Source organism: Lycorma delicatula, chromosome 6 (genome assembly GCF_047948215.1).
Source record: "Lycorma delicatula isolate Av1 chromosome 6, ASM4794821v1, whole genome shotgun sequence".
NCBI lineage: Eukaryota > Metazoa > Arthropoda > Insecta > Hemiptera > Fulgoridae > Lycorma > Lycorma delicatula.
This window is the reverse complement of record NC_134460.1, coordinates 126341226-126365191: the sequence shown is the minus strand read 5'-3', so window position 1 is coordinate 126365191 and position 23966 is coordinate 126341226. Positions and strand designations below refer to the sequence as shown.

Sequence of the window (23966 nt, the reverse complement as noted above, 5' to 3'; positions counted from 1 at the left end):
TCCTCAATCACCAACCTGACCCAACCAAGGTCAAGCCACAACCAGTTAGACACAAACTGATTGATTTCATGCCATGTGAAACGACTATAAATGCAGAAGCCTACTGTCAAACTCTATGTAAGTTACGGCACACTATTCAAAATCTGTGACGTGGGTGGCTGACCGATGGTGTCGTCCTACTGCATGATAATGCACGTTCATATGCGAGTCCGACACATGATTTACTGAGAACATTTGGATGGGAAATTTACAATCACCAACTGTATAGTTCAGACTTAGCTCCTTCTGATTACCATTTGTTTAGGAAATTGAAAGAATTTTTGAGTGGTAAGCAATTTGCAGGTGATGATAAACTTAATTAATAATGCTGTTAATCAGTAACTAAATGGACTGGTGGCAGAAGAAAAAGATGAGGGCACATTGAAGCTGGTGTATTGTATGATAAATGTCTTAATTCATGTGGCGATAATATAGAGTAGTATAAGGTATGTAGTTTAAGAGAAATAAAAAATATTTATAAAGTTTTCAGATTAAATATTTTTATAATGAAATCTTTATTTTAGAGCTCTTGTACATGTACATCCATCAATTTGGCAATTTTTTTTACCAATATAAATTAATAAAGTACCCAAGAAAGATTCTGGCTCACTAAACTTTTTTCTTCCTTCGTTTAACATAAAAGATTTATGCCACAGTCTTAATTAAAGCAGTCAACAAATTCAATCACTGAAAAAAAAGTGTCAATCAAATATATTTTTTCACAGAAAAAATGGAAACTATAAAACAACTATATTTATAATACATTTTTTTTTTAAATAGCTAGAGATATCATTAATAAATAGTCAAAAAATTAGTGCCATTACACTTTACAAAAGGCACTTTTTCCAAAATGTAAACCTGAAGAATGCAGTTTTGTATGCTCTATCTTTTTAAATAAGTCCCCATCAACCACTTACCGAATTTTACCTATTAATTATAGCCTCAACAAGAAAAAGAATAAATTCATTTTGTTTCTTTATAAATTATTATCATTATTATACATTATTATAATGTAGAGAATTAATATTCATTCAGCAATTAATAAACCCTTAACAAATAATGAAAATTAAAGAAGCCAAGTACACAGATTATTTACCTGTAATACCATTTCTCTTTGACCTGCATTCTGAAGAAATTCTTTAATAAGATCAAATACATTACAGTAACTGTCTCGTTTCGGTCGTGCATTCACCTCAGATAACCACTGACCCAGCTGTGGACCAGATAAGCAACTAACTGCCACCTGAAAAAAATCACTTAGGTTAAAATACACAACATTTTAAATAGTTTAAAGGACAGGAAAGGACAGGATAACGTTTCCTGTATATAGTCATTTCTTGATGAAGTTAATCAAGTGGCCTGCAGATCATGCTAAATAAATAAAAATAAATAAATGTATAAACATCCAGACAGCTTATATTATCATCCTAAAAAAATAACTACAAAAGATTAATATTTACTTTTATGAATTATTTAACTTATTCTAAAATAGTTAATTGAAAAAATTACTAATGACATAAGAATAAGCAATTATTTATGAATAAAAAAGAGGTAGAAGATGTAAAGCATTCTTACAAAAACATGCCTTTTAAAACCAATATTATAATAAATGATAATGCATAAATAATAACATAAGAGAAATTACTATTACTATTACTGTTATAAATAGCTAGAAATAATATTTTTAATTTATTCATTTTTTATTAACAACAAACCTTACATTCATGATGTCCTACTAATTAAGAAACAAAATTGATTCCTATAATATATTTCATCTATAAACTTACATACAAATGAAATATACTATACCATGTACAATCTGAAATTTACCAAAGAACTTGATCCTTTAACAAAGATTTAGTTTAAATATTAATTAAAAGGGCAAATAAACCAAAGGCTTATTATCGTTTGGGAACCACGGCTAATAGAATTCCTCATTAAGGACTACGGATAATATAAAATAATATGTAAATTTTCAAAAAATATACAACAAAGACATTTATAACAAGACTATATATATTTAGTAAACAGAAACAGTGCAGGGTTGTAAAGGGTCTCCGCAAACAGAATTATTTTACTATTACTAATTCACTATTATTTTGATATAAATTTAGATTATTAATCAGATATTGCATTTACTACTTATAAGTGAGAATTTTTCTTTCTTTTCAAGAGGTTTTGCAGTAGAAGAAATGAAAAAAGAAATTGTGACAAGTGTGTTTGTGATTGTTAATGGAAGGAATGTGTTTTTGTAACAGTCTGATTGTGCAAATAATGAAAATAATGTTATAAAATTGTGCTTTATGTTTAGACTGTAATATTCTAAAGAATAATAGTGATTTTTCAAGTTTTGAGTGTAAATGAAAAATGGGAAAGCATAATGTGCAAGAAAAACGGGAAACATTTAAGAAATTGAAAATATCAATGGATAAGACGGTGAAGATCATGAAATCACAGATGGAAATAAATGGGGTCAGTCAAACTAGAGTTTTGTCATAGCAATGGTATAGATGTGGAAGCCTTAAAATACACCAAAATTAAATGCCTGAATTCATGGGAAAATAATCTAATGGTTAATATGTGTTGGGACAAAACCACACTGCATGTAATGAGAGGAAAAACTGGATAAAGTCTCTTTATGTAAAATAGTATACACTTGTAGTGACATGACTTCCAGAGAACAGTGGGGATGATGGGTTAGGCTTTTCCAAAGAGAATGTTTTTACTACAGAGAATGTGGAGGAAGATAATAGGTTTTCCACCAAAACAAGAATACTTGCAGAATAATTTCTTGGTCTTAGTATACATTTTATCATTAGAACCACAAATTATTTTGACTGAACATACCTTAAAAAAATAAAATATAGATATTTTTAAAATTAATAATTATGAATTAGTATGCTATTTCTGCTAACAGATATGTAAAAGGTGGCGCGTGCAGCTATATATATATATATATATCAAGCAAGAATTTGATTATGAGGTGAATGCTAAATTCAATTAACTAGCTTAATGAAAAGGAGTTTGAATTAGCTACTACTAATTTATACCAGGGCGTCCAGAAAGTAACTTACGTTTATGCCTAGAAAGCCGCCACCTTGGCAACAAAATGTTTCTACATTCAGTACACATCAAGCTGTCGTAGCATGTGGACAGTGATTTTTCTACTTTGTTGTGAATTATTGAAATGTGCGCTTCAATAGAAAATCCCGTGAATTGTGAGGTGAATTGAAATGTACATGGCAATTAAGGTATTAAAGAAGGTAAGTATCTGTTTTATCACAGATAAAACATTTAATTATATACCAAAACCACTTTGAAGTGAGGGCTATTAGCAGCACCAAGTAATGTCCCTATGATTGATCCAAATTAACCACAGTCAAACAGACAATTATTTTAAGCAATATAATAATGGCACCAACGTAAAAAAAATTATGAAGCAGTTTAAGTATTAAAAAATACAAACCTTATACTGTGCAAGCTGCCGTTCACATTCCTCTATTTTATCAGTAAGACCAGTGCGAGCTTTATTAGTGGCATCAGTGGCAGTCATATGAGCTGCATAACGTGTTGGTAAGGAGTATAAAGAATGCTGAGAATGTGCTTCTGCTTCTTTTAATAAAGCCATCTGTTGATGTCTCTCTTGTAAACTATCTTCTGCTGATTTCATCTCTGATTGTTCTGTTAACCACTTCTCCAACATATTCATTAACTGTGGTAACTCCGCCAACAAATTATCTCTGGAAAAAATATATATTAAAATACAACACTTCAATTCATCATATAGTTACAACTTTACAGTAATGTTAACATACAACTCACAGAATACCATATAATACAAACATGTATAAACAGAAATAAATCTATATGTTACCTATTTTCAAGCCATTCATATTTTATTTCTGCTATGCGAACAGCAAACATCGAACATGTAACTTCCCTTTCAAGTTGTTTACGACTTTGCTTTGTTTCTAATGCCAATGCTCTTCCACCACCATAAACAGCACCTGTTAAAAAATTAATAACAGTGGGTAAGTTGAAAATAAAACAAACTGATTGAAATTTACTTCGCTATAATGTCTTTAAAAAATGTTCAATATATCAACAAAATGGAATATTATAAATTTTATTACCAGTATATCCAGTTTCATTTCCGGGTGTCCAATCGATTAATGGATCATAAACAAATGCTTCTAATAACGTCAATAATGTTTCTCTTCCTTTTTTCATCACTTTAAGAACATGTTCACATGCCAAACGGAATATTCCCTGTAAAATACAAATTAGAACTAAAACATTTTTCAATCAACACAAAACACAGATTTTTATAATTAGGAAATTTTTATCATCATAATCATTAAAGTAGTAAAAGTTAAAATATCAAAATGTTAATCAATAAAAAATAACATAATTCTAAGATAATTATTATAAAGTTTTTTATAATATTTAAACTTATTAAAATAATTTAGTATAATAGAACATTATACCAAAGCCTTATAAAAATAAATACCTTTGTTATTTTTACAAATAAAAAGGAAGAAGAAAAAAGAACAGAAAATCCACAAAAATATTTGAAATAGGTTTGGCTAAGATGATAAATTAAATACTATTTTCACCAGATTGTTCAGCACCATCTGCAATTTCTTAGGGATTAGTACTTGAAGGGTCTAAAGTTAAAAATTTATGTTGAACACTTTTTATAATTTAGTTGGCACATAATCAGAAAAATGTAATTAATCTAACTAGAACTGATACTTAAATAAATAGGGATCAACAAAAAAACTCACTAAAACACATAATTCAAAGTAAAATAAATCAAAATATGACAAACAAAAATGGAAAAGACAAACAAGTATAAAGAATTCAAACTAAATGATACAAAATAACAGATACAAAAGAAATGTTATCTCTGATCAGAATAGACTTCTCTCATCTCTAATCAGGAAACAAGATCTCTGATCTTCTATAACACCAAAAGAATTGAAGAACATAAAATCATTAAGAAACTAAGAAAGTTTTGGCATGTAAACATAATCCACAGATTGCATTTATCTAACATCTGAATTTATAGTACAGTCTACAGATCTTTGATTCAAATGAAAAATATCATATTTGACATGGATGTATGCAGATGGTATAGAGTTAAAAATAAATAAATTACAAATAATAAACTATGACAAATATAAAAGTAATTAAAAAACAATGACTCCATAGTATTCCTCATTATTATTATTATTATACACAGAAAACAAATGTATTTTAAGAACTTTAACGACAGTAGCTTTACATAGACCTGACACTAACAAAAATAAATAGTTTGTGATGCTTATTATGAAGTAATATAATTATTACTTAACTAACACCAACCTCATTACGAAGGCAACTAAATTGCCATCAAAAACTAACCACATAAGAGATATCTATTAAAATAATTTTAATTTAAGACATTTCCTGTTCACATGAATACGCTTAACATGAACATTTTTTTTTTTATATAACTATTTTTTTCAAGGGCACAGATTGAAAATATAGTTGTTGAAATTGCTCAATAAACAGAAAAAGGAAAAAGTACAAACAATCTGTAAATCAGAGGGAATAAAAAAACAAATTCACGCAAATTAAAGAATGCCTCAAAACAGCCATCATGATGTGACTAACTATTTGAATAGTAGACAATATATTTAGAAAACTAGGTACATTTTATCTTTAATATGTTTATTTTTATTAAAGAACATGGATTTTTAATCAATTATTTCTACTGATTGTTATCTTTAAACAAACTTTTTTTTAATTTTATTATTTTTTTATTCTCTCTCCAGTAACTGCAGAGCTTTATCCCATTAACAGTTTACACTTTATTCCTTATTTTTGTACAATAAAATATACATTTTTAGCGAATGAAAAAATGACTAGGATTTAATACAGTAGCTTTTGAATGAAAGACAAAGATGTTACTAATCTGTGGAGGTTGGCAATTTAAAATTAAACTCACCATACTAACACATGTAACCATTTATAAAATTAAATTTTATGTACATGCTCAATGAAAGCAGTCAAGTAGAAGTAACCAGCAGTAAAGAAGAAAATTTAAGAGGTCTGATGGGTGGCCAGAGAAAGAGAATTTGTGTGTGTGTATGTGTGTGCGTGCATGCGCACACATGGTGGGGGTGGTGATGAAACACAAGCAAGCAGGCATTTCATTATAGTAAAGTTAAGTGAAATGTGACAAGGTTTATAAATGTTTTGATTCAGTGCTGAGCAAAGTAGTCAACAAATGGAGGGCCAAATCAAGCTGACTGGAGATAGAGTGATTTAAAGAATAAGAAAGAAAGAGTTAGATTAGACAAGGAAAGAATCAGAGGGAGGTAGACTTTTGGAGAGGGAGTAAAAGTAGAAAGAGGAAGATGTCGCCACATTGAATTGCCTGTCTGTCATACAAATAGGGGTCATTATCGATTTATGACCTCAACCATCTCTTAGCCATCGGCTATTAAATTTAACCACAACGTCAAACAAATAAGTACTTATACTTATACTCAAGTTGAAATAAATACTATTAAACATATTTAAAAAATAAGGAAAACAGCTTAACTTGTTCTAAAATTATATAAAAATAGTTTTACACAAACTGGTAAATTATTTTTAAATTCATTACATTCTCAGATGTAACAATATGTTTTATGATCACTTTATACCTAATGAAATCAATTTAAAAAAATTATGATTAAATTCATATATAAGAAAAATTAAAAGCAAACAAAATAAAATTAAAAAAAAAAGATTTTAATCTTTTTGTGTGAGAAAAATCAGTTATCATTAACGTGCTTGTACATATGAATTTTAACTGAGGTAATAAATTATATACAAAATCATAAAAAATTTGTCTCTACAAACTGAATTTATGTAAGAAATTGAAGTTAATTAACGCTATTAATATTTTTACATTGATTTAAAAAACTGATTACAGCTATATTTAGAAAATATATCATATTACATGAAAGAAAAAACTAATAAAAATTTATTAAGTAAACTGAAAAAATAAAATACCTAAATTAAGAAAATTAATTTACTCATAAAAGAAAATATAGATCATACAAATTGTTCTTATACAAATACACCTTTAAATTGTAATTTCATTATTTTTTCAAAACCAGGTGCTAAAAAAATATAAGTTTATCATAACATGTTATTCCATCATAATACTTGTATAGACTAATTTGGTTGGTAAAAACAACTAAATACATTAAAATCTATATGTTTTTATATAAACGTTAACTTAATTATCGGTGACGTTAATAAAGTTCTCAATATATATATATGCACATAAACAATAGTTATCAATTATTATATAAACCTAATTTTCATATCACTAATATAAATTGGTTTAATCATTTATCTTCATTATCAAGATTAAAAATTAATATTGTTATCTAATATATAATACAATATTACTTAAATTTTACATAAAGATTACAAAATTCTATTTTTATAATAGCATTACCATTAATATTTCATTATTAACACATAACAATGTAGTATAATCACATTTGATAATTAATATACATCAATATGAAATTCAAATTTAAAGTTTAAAGGTTCATTGATAATAAAATGATATTATAAGAATATAAAACCTATTTAATCAGAAAGTCATAAATAAATGCATTTTATTATATTATTATACATTACAGTAATTTTTTTTTTGTATTACTCTTTATTAAAAATGTAGGTCTTTAGTGACATTCTTAAAACACATTAAAAAACACTTCTATTAAAGAATAATCAACATTATTTCTTTCTTTATCTGGTCATTAACTAATGAAAATATCCTGGTATTTGACATTAGTAAATCAAGGCATATTTTAAATAATTTACTGACTTAGGTGCACATCTATGCACGACTTAAAATTGAGCGAGCAAAACTGTCAATATTTTCTATTTACTTATTACTTTTATTTATTTGTTAAAAAAAAAGTAGGTTACCCTATTGCCTACATACAAAATCAAGGTTACAATTACCTTAAGCATATTATTTCAGAAAAAATTTCAATTTAACAAAAACAAAAAACTTTGAAGTCTAAATGAAACTATGAAAATATTTTGCTTACACAACCAAAATGAGTAGAACCTATCAAATACAGTTTTTTCTAAGGGTAAAAACATTTCCTTATCTAAAAACATAAAGGAATAATACTATAGAGTAAAATTTTGTAACAAAAAACAAAATTTTCCACTTAATATTAAATATAAACATAGTTTTAACTAGGAGGGAGTTACAAAATTTGAGAGTCATCCAAAAGAAAAACATTAGGATTCATAGGAATGAAAATAATTACCTCAATTTAATATTATTGAAAAAAATGTTTTTTGTAGGTGAATAAACAGAAGAAAAAACTCTAATTCTGAATAAAGCTAAAAAGCAAAGCCGTCAAATCAGTGAAATTAGCAACATACAGAAAACTGAGTTTGAAAAGGGACCCCCATAAACTGAAGGAAGAATTAAATCAAAAGTGGTGTTGAAATCTATTACTTAAAAAATATCAACTATTAATAAAACTATGAAAGGAACGTTAACAAAAATTTACATATGTGCAAGTATTCAACAGTGTAATTACGGGCTCCAACAGAAATTAAATAGAGAAATATTGAAATTAAACTAAATACTGAACCGACTGAAAATTCTCAGAAGACATTTCAAACAGATGAAAAGATTAATAAAATAAATAGCTCTACAGAATCATTTATCTGTAAACAAGAAAAATAACTTCAGATTTTCTGATTCCTGTAAATAAAAAGAATAAGAAATACATTTTTTACAATCTTACAGGGACCAGTATCAAAATATCCTGTTCTGATAGTTACTTGAAATCATCAGCACAGAACAAGAAATGGAAACACACCCTCTGTAAATGTATCATCCTCTTTTTTTACCATTCTCCTTACTGAATCCTTCTCATTTCCTTGAATGATTATCATGAAAATTATTATCTGACAATTACCTTATCTAAATCTGTAATGATCTGATACTACTACCTGAGGATTTCCTTAATGGGGATCAGTGAAACTGTAACTTTACATATGGAATGCCAGTTTCCCACTTCCTACATGCTACCAGGGATAGCAGCAAAAAATTACGTTAATGGCTGGAGGTCCTCTTAAAATTTAAATTCAATAACATATCCTAAATGAAAAGGAATTGTTTTTATTAAAAATATATATTTTTAATTTAATTAATTATTATTAAAATCTCAAAATATCTTAAAATCAAAAAAACAAAATTGAGTAAATATAAAATAAAATTCAGAAAAAAGTTTAATATTTCAACCAATCAACACACTATGTACAGCACAGATTTTATACAAACAGTATATTATAAACATACATTCATAGAATAAACCATGTGGGTGGCATTCAGTTACTTGGAAATAATAATAAATCTAATTACCTAAATAAACACTTGAAATGAAACACTATAAATGACTTAAGTGTTAGGTAATAAATAAATGCAAATATTTAAAATACAAAAAAAACATTAAGTAGTGGACAATAATATTATTTACAACACAATGCAGAAGAAAATGAGCAAACCAAAACAAAACAATAGGACAGTAAGTAAAATGAAATTGGTATATATGAAAAAGGAATAAAGATGGGAGGGGTTGATGAAAGATGAAAAGAAAAAGAAGGAGGGGGAAATAAAACAATGTAGTAAAAGTGGAGGGGAGGCACGCTTGAAGCTAACTGAGCAAATGATTAGTTTGGCTCCAATACAGTGCACCGGTTATAGTGAGAGTGTATTATATACACTGCACATGTCACATATTAACACACAAAATTAAGTCATTAAACACATAATATATATACACAATAGTAAATTTAATTATGATGGTGTGATATATTTTATCTATCTGGCTTATTGGTGTTCAGTGAATAAATGTGGAAGTGTATAGTAAAAGTAAATTTTAATTAAAATTTTCATTGGATTTTTACAAAAAAAAAAAAATTAATATAAAAATTTATTGTAATAAAAACAGACCAAAAAGGAAAATCATTTTTAAATCACTAACTAAAATTAGGTAAAAGGATTCAAAGACATCAATTTAAAATAAAGGCAAGTAATAAAAACAATTATTTAATAATATGCCTGTAAACAAATATAAAATATAATTGTGCCTGCTTTCATAGGTCTTTTGGGCTTTGTATAGAAAGATGATACACTAAATAAACCCTACTAATCTGATGGAAACTGTATTTTCTAAATCAAGCTGTAGTATAGAAAGAGCTAATTCAGAAATTTAAAAACTGATTTTTTAATTTTTGGTGTACACAAACACTTCTAATATTTAATAATTATAAGTTCTCGGTTAGTTTAGCAATAAATTTTTCAATCTCAGTTGCTACGGTAAACAATTTATAAAGTCAACATGGCTATTATATAGTGCATATATTTTAACACACTACATAATACTTTTCATTCAATAATTTAAAAAAACCTTAAGCAGTAATTCTCTTTATTATGAAAATTAGAATTGCAATGCAAAATTAAATTTAAAATCTTACATGTTCAAAATCTACTACACAGTAACAAAAACAATTCCAAACAATTAAAAACAAAAACCAGGCGCTAATTTTTTTTTTAATTAAAAATTTATTACAGACTTGCATGTCATATAAAAAATGTTCTGATCAAAATTTTTTCACAATTTTCCACTGAGTAGGAACATTTCTTCTATTTACAAATATTGTGTAAATGACAATTTATTTATTACAACCTCGTACATGTTAAATTTTAATAGGGAAAATGAAATGGATGGTATTTCAGCTGAAATATATATCAGTCCTTGTCAGAAAACCCAACTCCCATGACCCATGACTAGCCGAGTTTAACATAAATTCCTAATTATTATAAATCAGTAATAGATATTCCTTACTTAAGACAACACAGAAAAATTCAGTTTTACTGAAATAAGTGTTGTGTTGTACAAACAACAAAACAGAAATTATGAGGCAGCAAGTCTCCTTCCTTCAAATCACTAATCTGTTACATCATTTCCATTTTATTTTCTCTCTACGTTTCATATTCATAAATATGGATACGTCTAAAACAAGTGGTATTACATAATTATTAAAAGTGCCCAAAATATGTAGTGAAGTTTTGTTTAGGCTGTAACTGTATCTCTTGATCAAGAAGTGCAGTGAGTACATAACTATGTTATATCCTAGAATTACCATGCCATTATTTTTCATTAATTACAACCAAACGAGTAGAGACCACATAGTTAAATAGTCAATATGGTCTGTGAATTTTTCATATATAATAGGAAGTGTTGAATAATGGCATTTCAACATACCCAAAAGTACAACTATCTAATAATAAAAATCTAGAAATAATTTATAATCATACTTTTTAAAGAAATGTAATTACATTTTTAAAATAATTTCAACAACTATTTAATGAGTAGTGTGCAAAATATAATTAAAATAATCTACACCTAAACAGATTAGTTGGTTCTTGAACTATTAACATAAATTTAACTTAAGAAAAAAATCATTAAATGTACTAGGATTACAAACAGCACACTATACAGTATTATTAGCAGCATTTTCATACCATAATATTTATTTTTTACTTTTTTAATGCAAAATAGAATATACATACAGAAATAAAATTCAATATTTTCTAATGATATAAATAAATATGGGTCATGATGTACTTACACTTAAAAAGAGAAATGGGGTTAATACTATAATATACACATATATAAATTAACATACACCCACACCCAACTGTAATGTATACCTCTGCAAAAATAATTATTGCAAAAGTCATCAACATAAAAAACTAAACATTATCAACTATGTAGTGGTATTTATCACTATAGTGATTTGCAATAAATCACACACACACACACACACACACACACACACACACACACACTGCATAAGAATGCACACACTTAGAACAGTCAAGGGATATGCACATTTTAATGTGATTGGCTATAATAAATAAAAATAATATATTTAATAGTTGTTTACTTAAGCATATAATTATGTATAATTAATAGTTAATATAGTCTGATTTGTGTGCACTTTTTATTTTTATTTTATTTAAAATTAATTTTTGGAAAATATTAATTTTTTATTCTTTTGAATTAAATTTTCTATTTTGTTTTAAATATTTCTCTCACTTCTTTAATTTTTAATTTAAAAACACAACTTTTTTTTACACATTTAGATTTATTTGTGACTGTCTTCAAGCATTAACAATTTATTTTGGTTTAAGCTCATGTTTTAAGTTTTACAGTTTTTTAATTTTTTTTTAATGAAAGTAGTAGTGTTAAGAAAACCACTTTGGATCTAATTACAGACATTAGACACTTTGGATCTAATGTCTGTAGTTTGTGCACATTTAGGAAATATGTAAAATAAATTTTATCCATCAACTTGTGTACAGTATAGCCTGCTAACTTTTGACTTCAGAGGATGAATGAGGATGATATGTATGAGTGTATTAAGTATCAAATGACAATCATTAGCTGCAAAGTAAGACTAACAAAGGGCTATACTAGAGGTAGCCAATGAAACAATGTTTCAAAAGACTAATGGAATAATTATAACAAATAAACTTTTTTAAGTATGGAAATATAACAAACAAAAACATAATTTAGGATTGTAACAGAGACTTCCATAAAAAAAACAACAAGAAAGATGGATGAAACTTAAATCAGAAAAAGCAAAAAAAGGATCAGAATAAATGAAATATAAAAATAAAAAACTGATAATAATGTGCATTATATATTAAATGCATTATATATATTAAGAAAAAAAGACAGGCTGTGTTTAACTGTAAAACACGTAGTTTTATTTATAAAATTTATTAAGTAAGATTAAAAATGAATACTACAGTATATATTTCCACTCAAATAACTGATTTTCTCTTAATAATTATTAACATAAATAATGAAAAGGATTTAGAAATACAATATAAACTATAAATAGAGGTAACGGAGTTGTATACAAATATTTACACAATGAAAGCTAACCCAAAAAACCTCACATTTTAAAATAAGGTCAAACCTATATATAAAAATAAAATTTGTTTCACAAAATTCACTAGAATAGATACAAATAGTCATTTATAAATACTATTATTACTAAAGTAACATTCTAAAAAGAAAATTAAATAAATAGATCTACATAATATTTTCCTAATTTTCATTAAATAGAAGGGGGTCACACACTTGATAAGTGCTATTATTTGTACATTAAGGTTTAAGAGCTAATAAAGATTAGCTCTGGTAGTATTTAATTATAAAAGGAAATACTGCTATCAAGAACTTTATGTACAACAAATATATTAAATAGACAGTCAGTTTCAGCGTGTAAAACACACACACACACACACACACACACACACACACACACACACACACACACACACACACACACACACACACACACACAGAGAGAGAGAGAGAGAGAGAGAGAGAGAGAGAGAGAGAGAGAGAGAGAGAGAGAGAGAGAGAGAGGGGGGGGGGAACTATTTTCATTCTGAATATTTTCATAGTAGGAAATTGAACCAATTGAAATTTAATTCAATTTCATTCAGTTTTGTATCAGAGCAACTAAAATTCGGTATCACAGTATCACTAGTTATTTCTTCAGATAAATATTAAAAAGAAATCAGTAATTAAATTTAACACAAATTTAAATAGAGCCATTATAAAAGAATGGTGGCGGGTTTCAAGCGGCTAAGATCAGGATATTAAACATTGAGAAATCATGTTGGTTACACTGAAAACCTCAACCCAAGAAGTTTATGTAACAGCCATTTTAATCATGCATCAGTCTATATTGTTGTGGAGGTGTGTTAATTTGTTTACCATGTTTTCTACATAAGAAAAAATGCCATATTTTTTGTGGTATGCTGAACTGAATTCAATAACTTTTATCAATGTGCATTTTGACATGCATATAAAAAGGAGCTATCATACGAAAGCAATATATGATGCTGATTCAATCAGTTCAAAGAAACAAGATCTGTTCTCTAACATAAATCTACCTGAAAGGTCACCGGCATCATTAGAAATTGTTAAATTTGAAATCTGCAATTTAAAGTCCAAATAAATCAGTCAATCGGACAAAGCCTAGTCACTAGTTCTAAAAACAATCATACATAAAGATTCACTTAAAGGATACACTTTACTGTAAAAAGAAATAAATTATAAAAATAAATTAACAATAATAGAATTTCCTTTATATTCTCTAGAATTTACTTAATATTTTCTCTAAAATTTTAAAAAGTGCCAAATTAATACTAAAGGTATCAAAATATCAAAACTACACAATAAAGTAAACTATTATTACTTTTATAAGTTCAGAATATTATCATATAGATTTACCAAAATAAAATCATACAGCATAGTAAAACTATATTCTTAAGTATAGAGAATATGATGTTAGTATAACAATTACATATATTAATTGTTACTCATCACATTCTCAATTAATATAAATTAGCAAAGAACCTTGTTCGTCTATACAGAAATATCTACTGTTAAAAAATAAATAATAATAAGAACAGTAAAACCTTTTAAATATAAAAATATATGGAGTAAGATAAAATGAGAAAATTTTAATCTGTTAAATAACATTTTTTTAGCAAAAATGAACAGCTCATTAAGATATAAAGGCATGGGCCCTACCCATTTTTGGACACATGTGTGCACACACACACACACACAAAATTAGATTAGTAAATTTAATCAATAAAATAATGGCAAACTAATCAATCTACACTACTTGAAAGTATGCACTAGCTGTGTTAATCTGCTAGGTCATACAGAAGACCAATGAAAATAAACTTTGCCAAATATTTGTAAAAAAAGAAAAATCAACATTCTAGGCTGGATAAACAACACTGCCTCAAAATAAATGCAATAATTCATAAGTTTGTTAAAAGATTTCAACACCAAGAAAGCCCTGAAAAAGTTTTAGGGGTACAGAAAAAACCAATTAGTTACAGTACATTCTATGGATAGAAAAATACAAAATCTACTAACAGCATTCTGAAGACAAAAAATTAATAACCGTTCGTTCCTTCATTATTTATTTACAAAGCAATAGTCAATTGCAGGAAGACAAATTTGCTAAAAGAATTTAAAACACACATATAATGGACATGAGAAACTAAACAAATAAGTTGAAAGTCTGTAGAATTATTTGAATGTAGTCATCTTGCACAGGGCAAAGGTTCACTGAGAAATTACCACTTGACAATAATACTATTCCGTGATTTAAGATTTGATTTTAACTTAAACCTTCTAAATCTTATTACACTCAGTTTTAATTCATCAAATGATGATCTAAAAATAAACCAACATATATAAAATTTAGTTCCTAAAAAATTTTACAGCAAAACAAGTTTATACAACTTTAACAAATTAACTAATAATTTGACCTAATGAATTCAAAATATTTCTGTCTTTCTTATTCCAAGGTGATCTTTTTTTGTAATGACCATTTCAACAAATGCCATTAATAATTCATAATTCAAGATAATAAATTATCAATTTAGTCATTATAATCAGTTTCTGCCTTAAAAATACTCATAAGAATACCATTTTACAATATATATATATATATATATATATATATATATATATATATATATAATTTTGCCTACAGGATTAGCTTACAGACTGAAAATAACCCAAATATGCAATGTAAATGTACTTGAGCCATGCACTCAAAATATTAATTCCAGAATGCCTATAACTACCATACTCTGAAAAACCCCTATAATTGCACACATTTATCCACTACACATATAAACTACAATCTTGCTGATTTCTTAGAGATTAAACCAACAGACCTAATGAAAAAATTACAATATTATCTGTGACAGTACCAACCACTACTCTGACATTTTCCTTTTCTACTAAGGATCCATTGGCTATTTTGTGTTGTGATGAGCACTTTTCATAGTTCTTACTTAAGTAAAGGAACTTTAAAAATATTTCATAAAAACTCATCCATTTTATTACATAATGGAAATAAACACACATATGAGAAATGAGGGTAAAAAATTTTTAACATTCAGGATCTAGGTAACATAATAAATTAGAACCAATTAATAAACTAATGACTTCACAACAGTTACAATTTCTCAGGGAGTAGCATCCTGAAAACAGTTGTATAAAGTTCAATTAAAATTTTTATTTTCTCTACATTTAACAATCTGATTACCATAGATTACCCAAGTTAAACAAGACAGGTTCAATTTCTATCAATGCTTTGGATATTTATTAATAAACAGTAAACACATTATTTGACTGTCAAATCAGTATGTTACTCTCTCATATAATAGTTACCTTTATGTAATTACAAAACAAAATATTTGTACAGTATTGATATATATTGTATGTAAGATTACACGATTAACAAAATTAAAATACAGTATGCTTTATAATATAACAATTCAATAATAAACACAATTTAAACAGAAAAGTAATTCTTACTGTACTATAAATAAACTAAATATGGCATTATAAATTAGATATAAAATATGAAATACTGTAACAGTAAATTACCATCATCACCATCATTATTATTGTAATTATTACTATTATTACTTCTGCTGCTACTTAATTACAGGAAACTCATATTTCTATTAAAAAAAGAATTTAAAACACTTGACATAAAAACTTCACGACTACCATTCAAATAAAAGCTCCTTAACATGTGCACACACTATATATGTAAGAGAGCATACGTTAGAACGCATATCAAAATTTCATTAATCTATAACATTTTAAGATAAATAAAAGTAAATTCAATAAATTGTTACATACAACATTTACAAACGCGCAGAAACAGTGAAATCTAATGAAAACATGGGACAACAAATTACAAAAATAATCTAGTAATTTTCAACTTCAATCATTTATGTACATTATAAAATGGTAATTTAAACTAAATAAATTATTAACAGGTAAATCAGTATACCATTTTTAATCAAATTAAAAACAAGGAATAATTAGACTAAATTTTTTAACTGGGTATTCAAGCCTAACCAAATGGATAGATTCTGAATAATCTCTTTTGTACTATATAAATCCCCCTCATATAGTTCACAACAAAATTTATTATTAATAATGTTGACTACGGTAAATTTTTCAAGTGAAAAATTTCCTTAGTCAACAAAGATTCAATTTTTTTCTTTTTATTTGAATTATTTTTTAGTATTGGAATGTTTGAGGCAAATGATATATAATTATGGCCAAATGACATTCAGATATTCAAAGTATTTTTTATAAGAACCTTCAAGAAAATTGGTAGGAGAAGTTGTGTTAATAATTAATAATTAACTAAAAAATTATTTATTTTTAATTTTTACTTTATTTTTTTGAGTTGGTTTTATTATCTCTTTTTTGTGTTTTTTTATCATTAAAAATAATATACATAAAAAAAAAAAATTAATGAAACTATGAAAAATCCCAAATGTGATACTCCATTTACAAATCTCAAATTACACCTCCAAATGAACTATTCAAAAAATAAGTAATCAAAAGCTGTTGAAAATTACATTACTAAAAAAATGATATTTTTATTTTGTAAACAGCATTACAAAGGTAAAATTATTAGCATACATTTTTATAACGATATAAAAAATAAAAGAAATTGTTGTCATTAGTGAAATGTTTTAATCTTATAATATAGATAGATGCTTTACTTATATAACCAAAGTTTTTGGACAGGATGACCAGTCTGGTAAAACATCAATACAAATTTCCCTTTTATTTATTAATATTTTAACAACATTTTTTAAAATTATTTTATGTTACATACAAAGTTTAAACAAAAGATATCATTTTAGGAATAATTCTTTTAACGATAGAGGGAGTGCAATCTGACAAATTAAATACTTTTTAATAAGGACCCAATTATTTTTATTTATTGTTAGATTCAGCGACCTCTATCCTGAAACCCCGAAGGACAAGTAAATACACATGAATCTAGAAATAAAATCACTGCATGAGCTTTTAGAAATATGTTTATTTTGATTTGTATTAGAAAAAGGTGATAAATCAATTAAATTTACTAAAATTTTGCTCCTTATTGGATGATGTTTTAAACAGTTCATATTGTGTGTGTGTGTGTGTGTGTGTGTGTGTGTGTGTGTGTGTGTGTGTGTGTGTGTGTGTGTGTGTGTGTGTGTGTGTGTGTGTGTGTGTGTGTGTGTGTGTGTGTGTGTGTGTGTGTGTGTGTGTGTGTGTGTGTGTGTGCGCACTGCACATGTTCATGAATGTACAATAAGATTTTATATTACATTAATCATAGTGAAAGGAGTATTTTTTAATTTAATTTTACCTGATTCAGTCACAGTGAATGAATTTAAACTATAATGTTATACACCCATTCCTCTCTTTCACACTCTCAATTACTCTTCCTATAACAAATTTTTTCTTTTGAATACTGCGCATATTCATTATAAAAATTAACATTATAATTAAAATGGCATTTGCAAATTACTTCATTACATGTATATGTACGTGTACTATAAATAGCAAATATAATATGTTTTAAAAGTTGCAAAAACTCAGTTTTAACATTAATAATTGCAAAAAAAGAAAAAAATTAGCAATTTATTATTACCGTTCAAGCACTAATATGTCTGCATAAATTAAAAATAAAAACCTAATATAACAAACATTCTTTGATAATTTCAAGTAATTTGTTACTATTTATAAAATAGCAATTTAACTATACTTTTTAAAATTATAAAACAGGAAACTAGAGAAAGTAATTTACATTTAAATACTTTCATACAATGAAATCGGCTAGTCATTTAAAAATTTAATTCACATCAATTACATTTCACAAACAAAGAATATTATTAACATTCTCATGTTAGAACAAATAAATAGAAAACTAAGCTACATCTATATTTATAAAAGAACATGTCCTGACTGACACACTATTTAACAACACCCAGCAAAAATTATGGAAGATTAACTGGTGAAAATTTGTATATATGTTCCTCTTATGGTATATATGTTTCCTCTTAAGAAGTACTTTTTGAAATTCATTGAAATTAAACTTTGAAATAAGTTTAAAGGGTTAAAATGAAATAACAATGAAATTTACTATTTAATTTCTCACTAACAAATGAAGATATTAACTTCATCTTTGGAGGATAAGTTTCATGTAAATATCTAAAAACCAATTTCTAGATTTTTCAAAATTCCACCTTAAAGGTGAGAAAAGCAAGGTAAAAAGATTTGAACAATGACTGCAAGTTTTCCCCCATTTCAGACAATACTAAACAAGTATTGTTTAGTATTACTGGCTGTATGTTCAGTACAACTGGCTAAACTTGGCTTCAGTTACTCGACTAAAAAACATAAAAATTAAAAAATTTGTGTTTGTCAGGTAACACTAAGAACAGGGAAAAATACATTTTTAACCATATGAAGTACGGGTAACCAATTTAGATAATATTTTTAAGATGGAGCCTGATTATTTTGAAATTCAGTCTTTATCACTCAGTTTTGGGTCCTGTACTGACAAAACTGCGGCTCTGAAGAAATTACAATACACTAATATTTAAAAAAAATAGAACAGACTAATTTTTATTTATTTATTATTCTCAGAAGCATGAGTTTAATGAACCAAATAGCGGGTTCCAAAGGGCAGAGCCCTCTGTCTAGAAGAGAAAAGATGGGTTGAAGCTAGCCATGAATGGCTAAATCCCCTGACCGCGATAGGAAACTCAAGTAACCATACAGTGCAGGTGAAGCTGTGACGGGGATGCAAGTATATATATGTATAAACTATTAAAAACATGCAAAGTTGTCACAAAAAAATGTGCTTAGAATATTTAATATATGAAACTAAAGTAAATAAATATTAAAAAATAAAATGAATATTTATTATTATTATTCTACATATTCAAAGAACCAAAAGCATTATAATAGCTGCACCCCAATAAATCACTAACTGAAACTCTCAACATAATTTAAATTATGTAAAAGTATGCAAAAAAATCTTGTAAGCTGTGACAAGGTAGAAAAGAGTTTACTTAGGGTTTTCATTTTTTTTTATAAAGAGCAAACAACATAGAGCTGGTTTCCATTACCTGAGAGTAAAATATAAAAAGGGAAAAAAACAATTAGTAATATATAGTAATACAACCACAAAATCATCAGAGTCCTTATGAATTGGAAAAAACGAATCTGATAATGAGAATTAACATACATAAAAACCAAAACAACAGCACAATTATGAATGAAATTCAAAATTTGCAAAAATAAAAACATGAAAATCTGAAGCAATTCTACACTTTTTTTTTAAAAACACCGATATTGTTGACAGTTTTAATTTAAATTCTTTTTATTCTTAAACTTGTTTGCAACTAATCAATCAAAATAATGAAACTACATAAATACTATAACATAATTCAGCAGAAAGAAAATTCATATTTTTTTATAAGGCAATAAGAAAAAAATGTTTTTCTAAATGTCTGCTATATTAAAACTGAGTAGTTGAAAAAAATTTTTCAAGATGTTAAAACAGATAAAATTCTCTGTTCTCAATTACATTTTAGTTAATTTTTATATATTCTATTAATAATCATGAAATAATAAAACCTTTTATAAGTAATTACAACACGTTTTCTTCAAACAAATTCAACAAGCAATAATTACATGAAAAAGAATAGATAAAGAATAGAACAGTTAAACTCAATTTCTTCTATCCAACTTTTTGTAACATATAAATCTCTTCAGAATGATGTCTTTCTTTTACCATGAGCATTATAATTTTCATTCATTTAAAATTTCAGATTAAACTTAATAAAATTTAATATGGGTACAAAATAAAATAATTTATAGATTCAAAAACACATTTACATGCTGTTCTGGTCTAAATCCTCAATTACAAAAAAAGTTTAATCTAGAAATAGTATCATTCTTAATTGTAGTTGACTTTCCTAAACTGTTAACTTTTATATTAATCACTAACTGCATATCTTAAGTAATTGTTTTACATCAACTGTTATGTCTGGAGTGAGGCAATAATTAATTATTTAAAGTAGATAAAAGCGGTTTATTCATACAAATACAACACGCACCCTTAACATTCTCAATCATACACAAATAAATAGTAGACAAGTAACTAATGTTTTTATATCACAGTCAAGTAATTAGCATTATCAGCATCATAGGCAAAAAGTAAACTGATCAATAAATTAATTAATTTTATGTTTTTAATACAAATGGTCAGCTAATACAATAATACAATATTTCAGCTAATACAGAATTATAAATATATGAACAATGACAAAATTACTTTAAATAAAATGATTTTACTCTAAACTTAGTGAACAAAAGAAAATGGGTAAATAACAAAAAATGTTTAATTTTGCTTGATATACCAAACAAAATTACACTTAATTTTCATTTTCACATTCAATAGTATGTAAATTAATCAAGAAAACAAAAATAAATCCTAAAATAAAAATGGTTAAAAAATCTGGTGTGTGGATAAATTTATAATGTTCAAATGTTAGAAATTTTAATTTCATATATATGTGTATAACATTTGAACATTATAAATTTATCCACACACCGTTAATATGGTATCTATTAACTGGAAAACATATACATGTAAACATTTTACATCAGTTCTTAGTTACAAAAAGAATAACCGTAGATAAAAAGAATTCAAAGGAGAAAATTAAAATAACTATAATGAAAAAAATTTAAATAAAAATAAAATGAGCGTGAAAAATTATACAATTTCACCCAATTAAAACAAACAACCATAAATAATCAATTTTTATAATCTAAAAATAACTTTTATAAAATGATATAGAATTTTGATTAACAATATTAAGAATATTTTCTAATGTAAAATAAATGATTAAAAGTGTAGATATAAATTTATAATTATATACCACAAGTAAATGATTATCAATGAACTTAATTTAATGCAAATGCTCTATAAACAAAAATAAAAGTGCTTTTAATCAAATGATTTTATAAATAAATCTGTCGGCAATCCAACAATGTAATGTTACAAAACAAACAAAATATCAAAAAGCTTCTTGCTGTGTAATTAAATGTTTGTTCTATTTAAAATTACTATATTTACATTTATCTTTATAATTATAAAATGGTGATTCAATATTTATTTTAATCTATTTCACAACAGATTTTTACATCCAAAATTATCCTACCTTGATATTACTTTAAGAGTGATAAAGCATAATTAAAAAGAGGAAAACCAAACTGCGTCATTAATGAGAAAAACTGATAAATTAATATCCTGGGGCATTTACTGTAATAAATATAAAAATGTATATGATGATAAAAACCTTTGTCAGGTAATTCAAATTAATAATATTCTAAAAGTTTAACTAACTTAACTGTAATACTGAGTGTACAATGACTGAGTAAAAAGTGGCAAAAAATTAAAAATATTTAAATAACAAATATCTTAAAGATATTTAAAAATTACTAACTTCAAAAAATTTAAAACAAATTGAAATCTATAGTTAAATGCCTATCCATTTCATTATTTATTGTTATAATAAAAAAAAATAATAGTAAATAAATGAACCGATATAAAAATGTTGGCATTAATCCAACATTAAGGTGGCTGGGCATGATTTAGCAAGGAAGACCTTAATAAAATTTTAATACCACTTAAGAAAGGTGAACTGTATGAAATACTAATGATGATAAAAATGTATAATGTTCGATACAGGGTAATGAAAATATTATATTTGTAAAATAATAAAATAATCATTTGTTAAGATATTACAATTTATACAGATAAGTATAAGCAATTCAATGTAGATTTATTTTGATATGGTATTTCAATTTGGAATATACAAACACATTCATAATTCATGAACTTTATCGTAATAATAAAATGGGAAAAGAACTTACAAACAAATATTAATGAATTATCTACTACACGCGCTATTAAACTGCACAAAATTCAGTAATATTGGCCTTGAATTAAAAGGCTGAACAAACATCACACTATACACTTATAATTCATTACTTGCTCAGTAATCTGAGGGTGAACATGATGAGATCGAGCTAGAAATATTTTGAACTGTTTAGGTATAAAAAGACAATATTTTTTTCTTTTTTTATGAAAGAAACCTGGAACTTGTAAAAAAAATGTTAACTTATTATAAACTATCAGAATATGTAGTAAAGTGATATGATGAATAATACCTACATCCCTAGTTCAGTCTATTCACCTGCATTTTAAAACAAAGCTTTCTGCGAGTTTTAAGAGTTGTAAATATTTACTTGAATTTTTTTTTTATTTGAAACTTTTATTAGTACTTTTAAACATACAAATTTAATAGATTTCTAAATTAAATGATCAAGACACAACATCACTAGGGTAGTTTACATAATTCCTGATTGCAACCACTTACAACAATTTTCAAAAATGTTAACAAACTTTTCCTCACAGATTTCTTAATTGGAATTAAAAAGATTAGAATTAGTTTCCAGTTAATAATAATAATAATAATAATATACTACTACTAATAATAATAAAAATAATGATTTTATGATTATTATTATTACCAATAATATATAACCTATTCTTTATCATTTAATAATAGAAAGCTTGACTGTTGCATGTTAAATGTTTTATATATAATTATTATGAAACTGACCGATATTCTTGTGTTAATCATTAAAACATCCAATATTATCATTCTAACATCTTATGATTAACCAAAAAAAAAAAAAAAAATGTAAATGCTGTGAATAATCATGGCCTACCCTTATCGCTGCTAACCACAGCCTTAGATCTAATGTAAATTTCTTATTAAACAAGATTGAAAAATATAAGAAATCAAAACTTAATGTCATTAAAAAATTACACCAAATCTT

At 26.0% G+C, this 23966-nt stretch overlaps 1 protein-coding gene across 1 annotated transcript in view; it reads right to left on the bottom strand.

Annotated features, from left to right (window-relative positions):
• The window catches only part of nonC (serine/threonine-protein kinase Smg1), a 254741-nt gene that overhangs the window by 52336 nt on the left and 178439 nt on the right, over positions 1-23966 (bottom strand). Inside the window, exons 38-41 of the mRNA XM_075368488.1 lie at positions 4173-4308; positions 3914-4046; positions 3506-3779; positions 1136-1282 (exon numbers count right to left, since the gene is read on the bottom strand). Of these exons, the coding sequence (XP_075224603.1) occupies positions 1136-1282; positions 3506-3779; positions 3914-4046; positions 4173-4308 (690 nt within the window). The remainder of the gene's footprint in view (positions 1-1135; positions 1283-3505; positions 3780-3913; positions 4047-4172; positions 4309-23966) is intronic.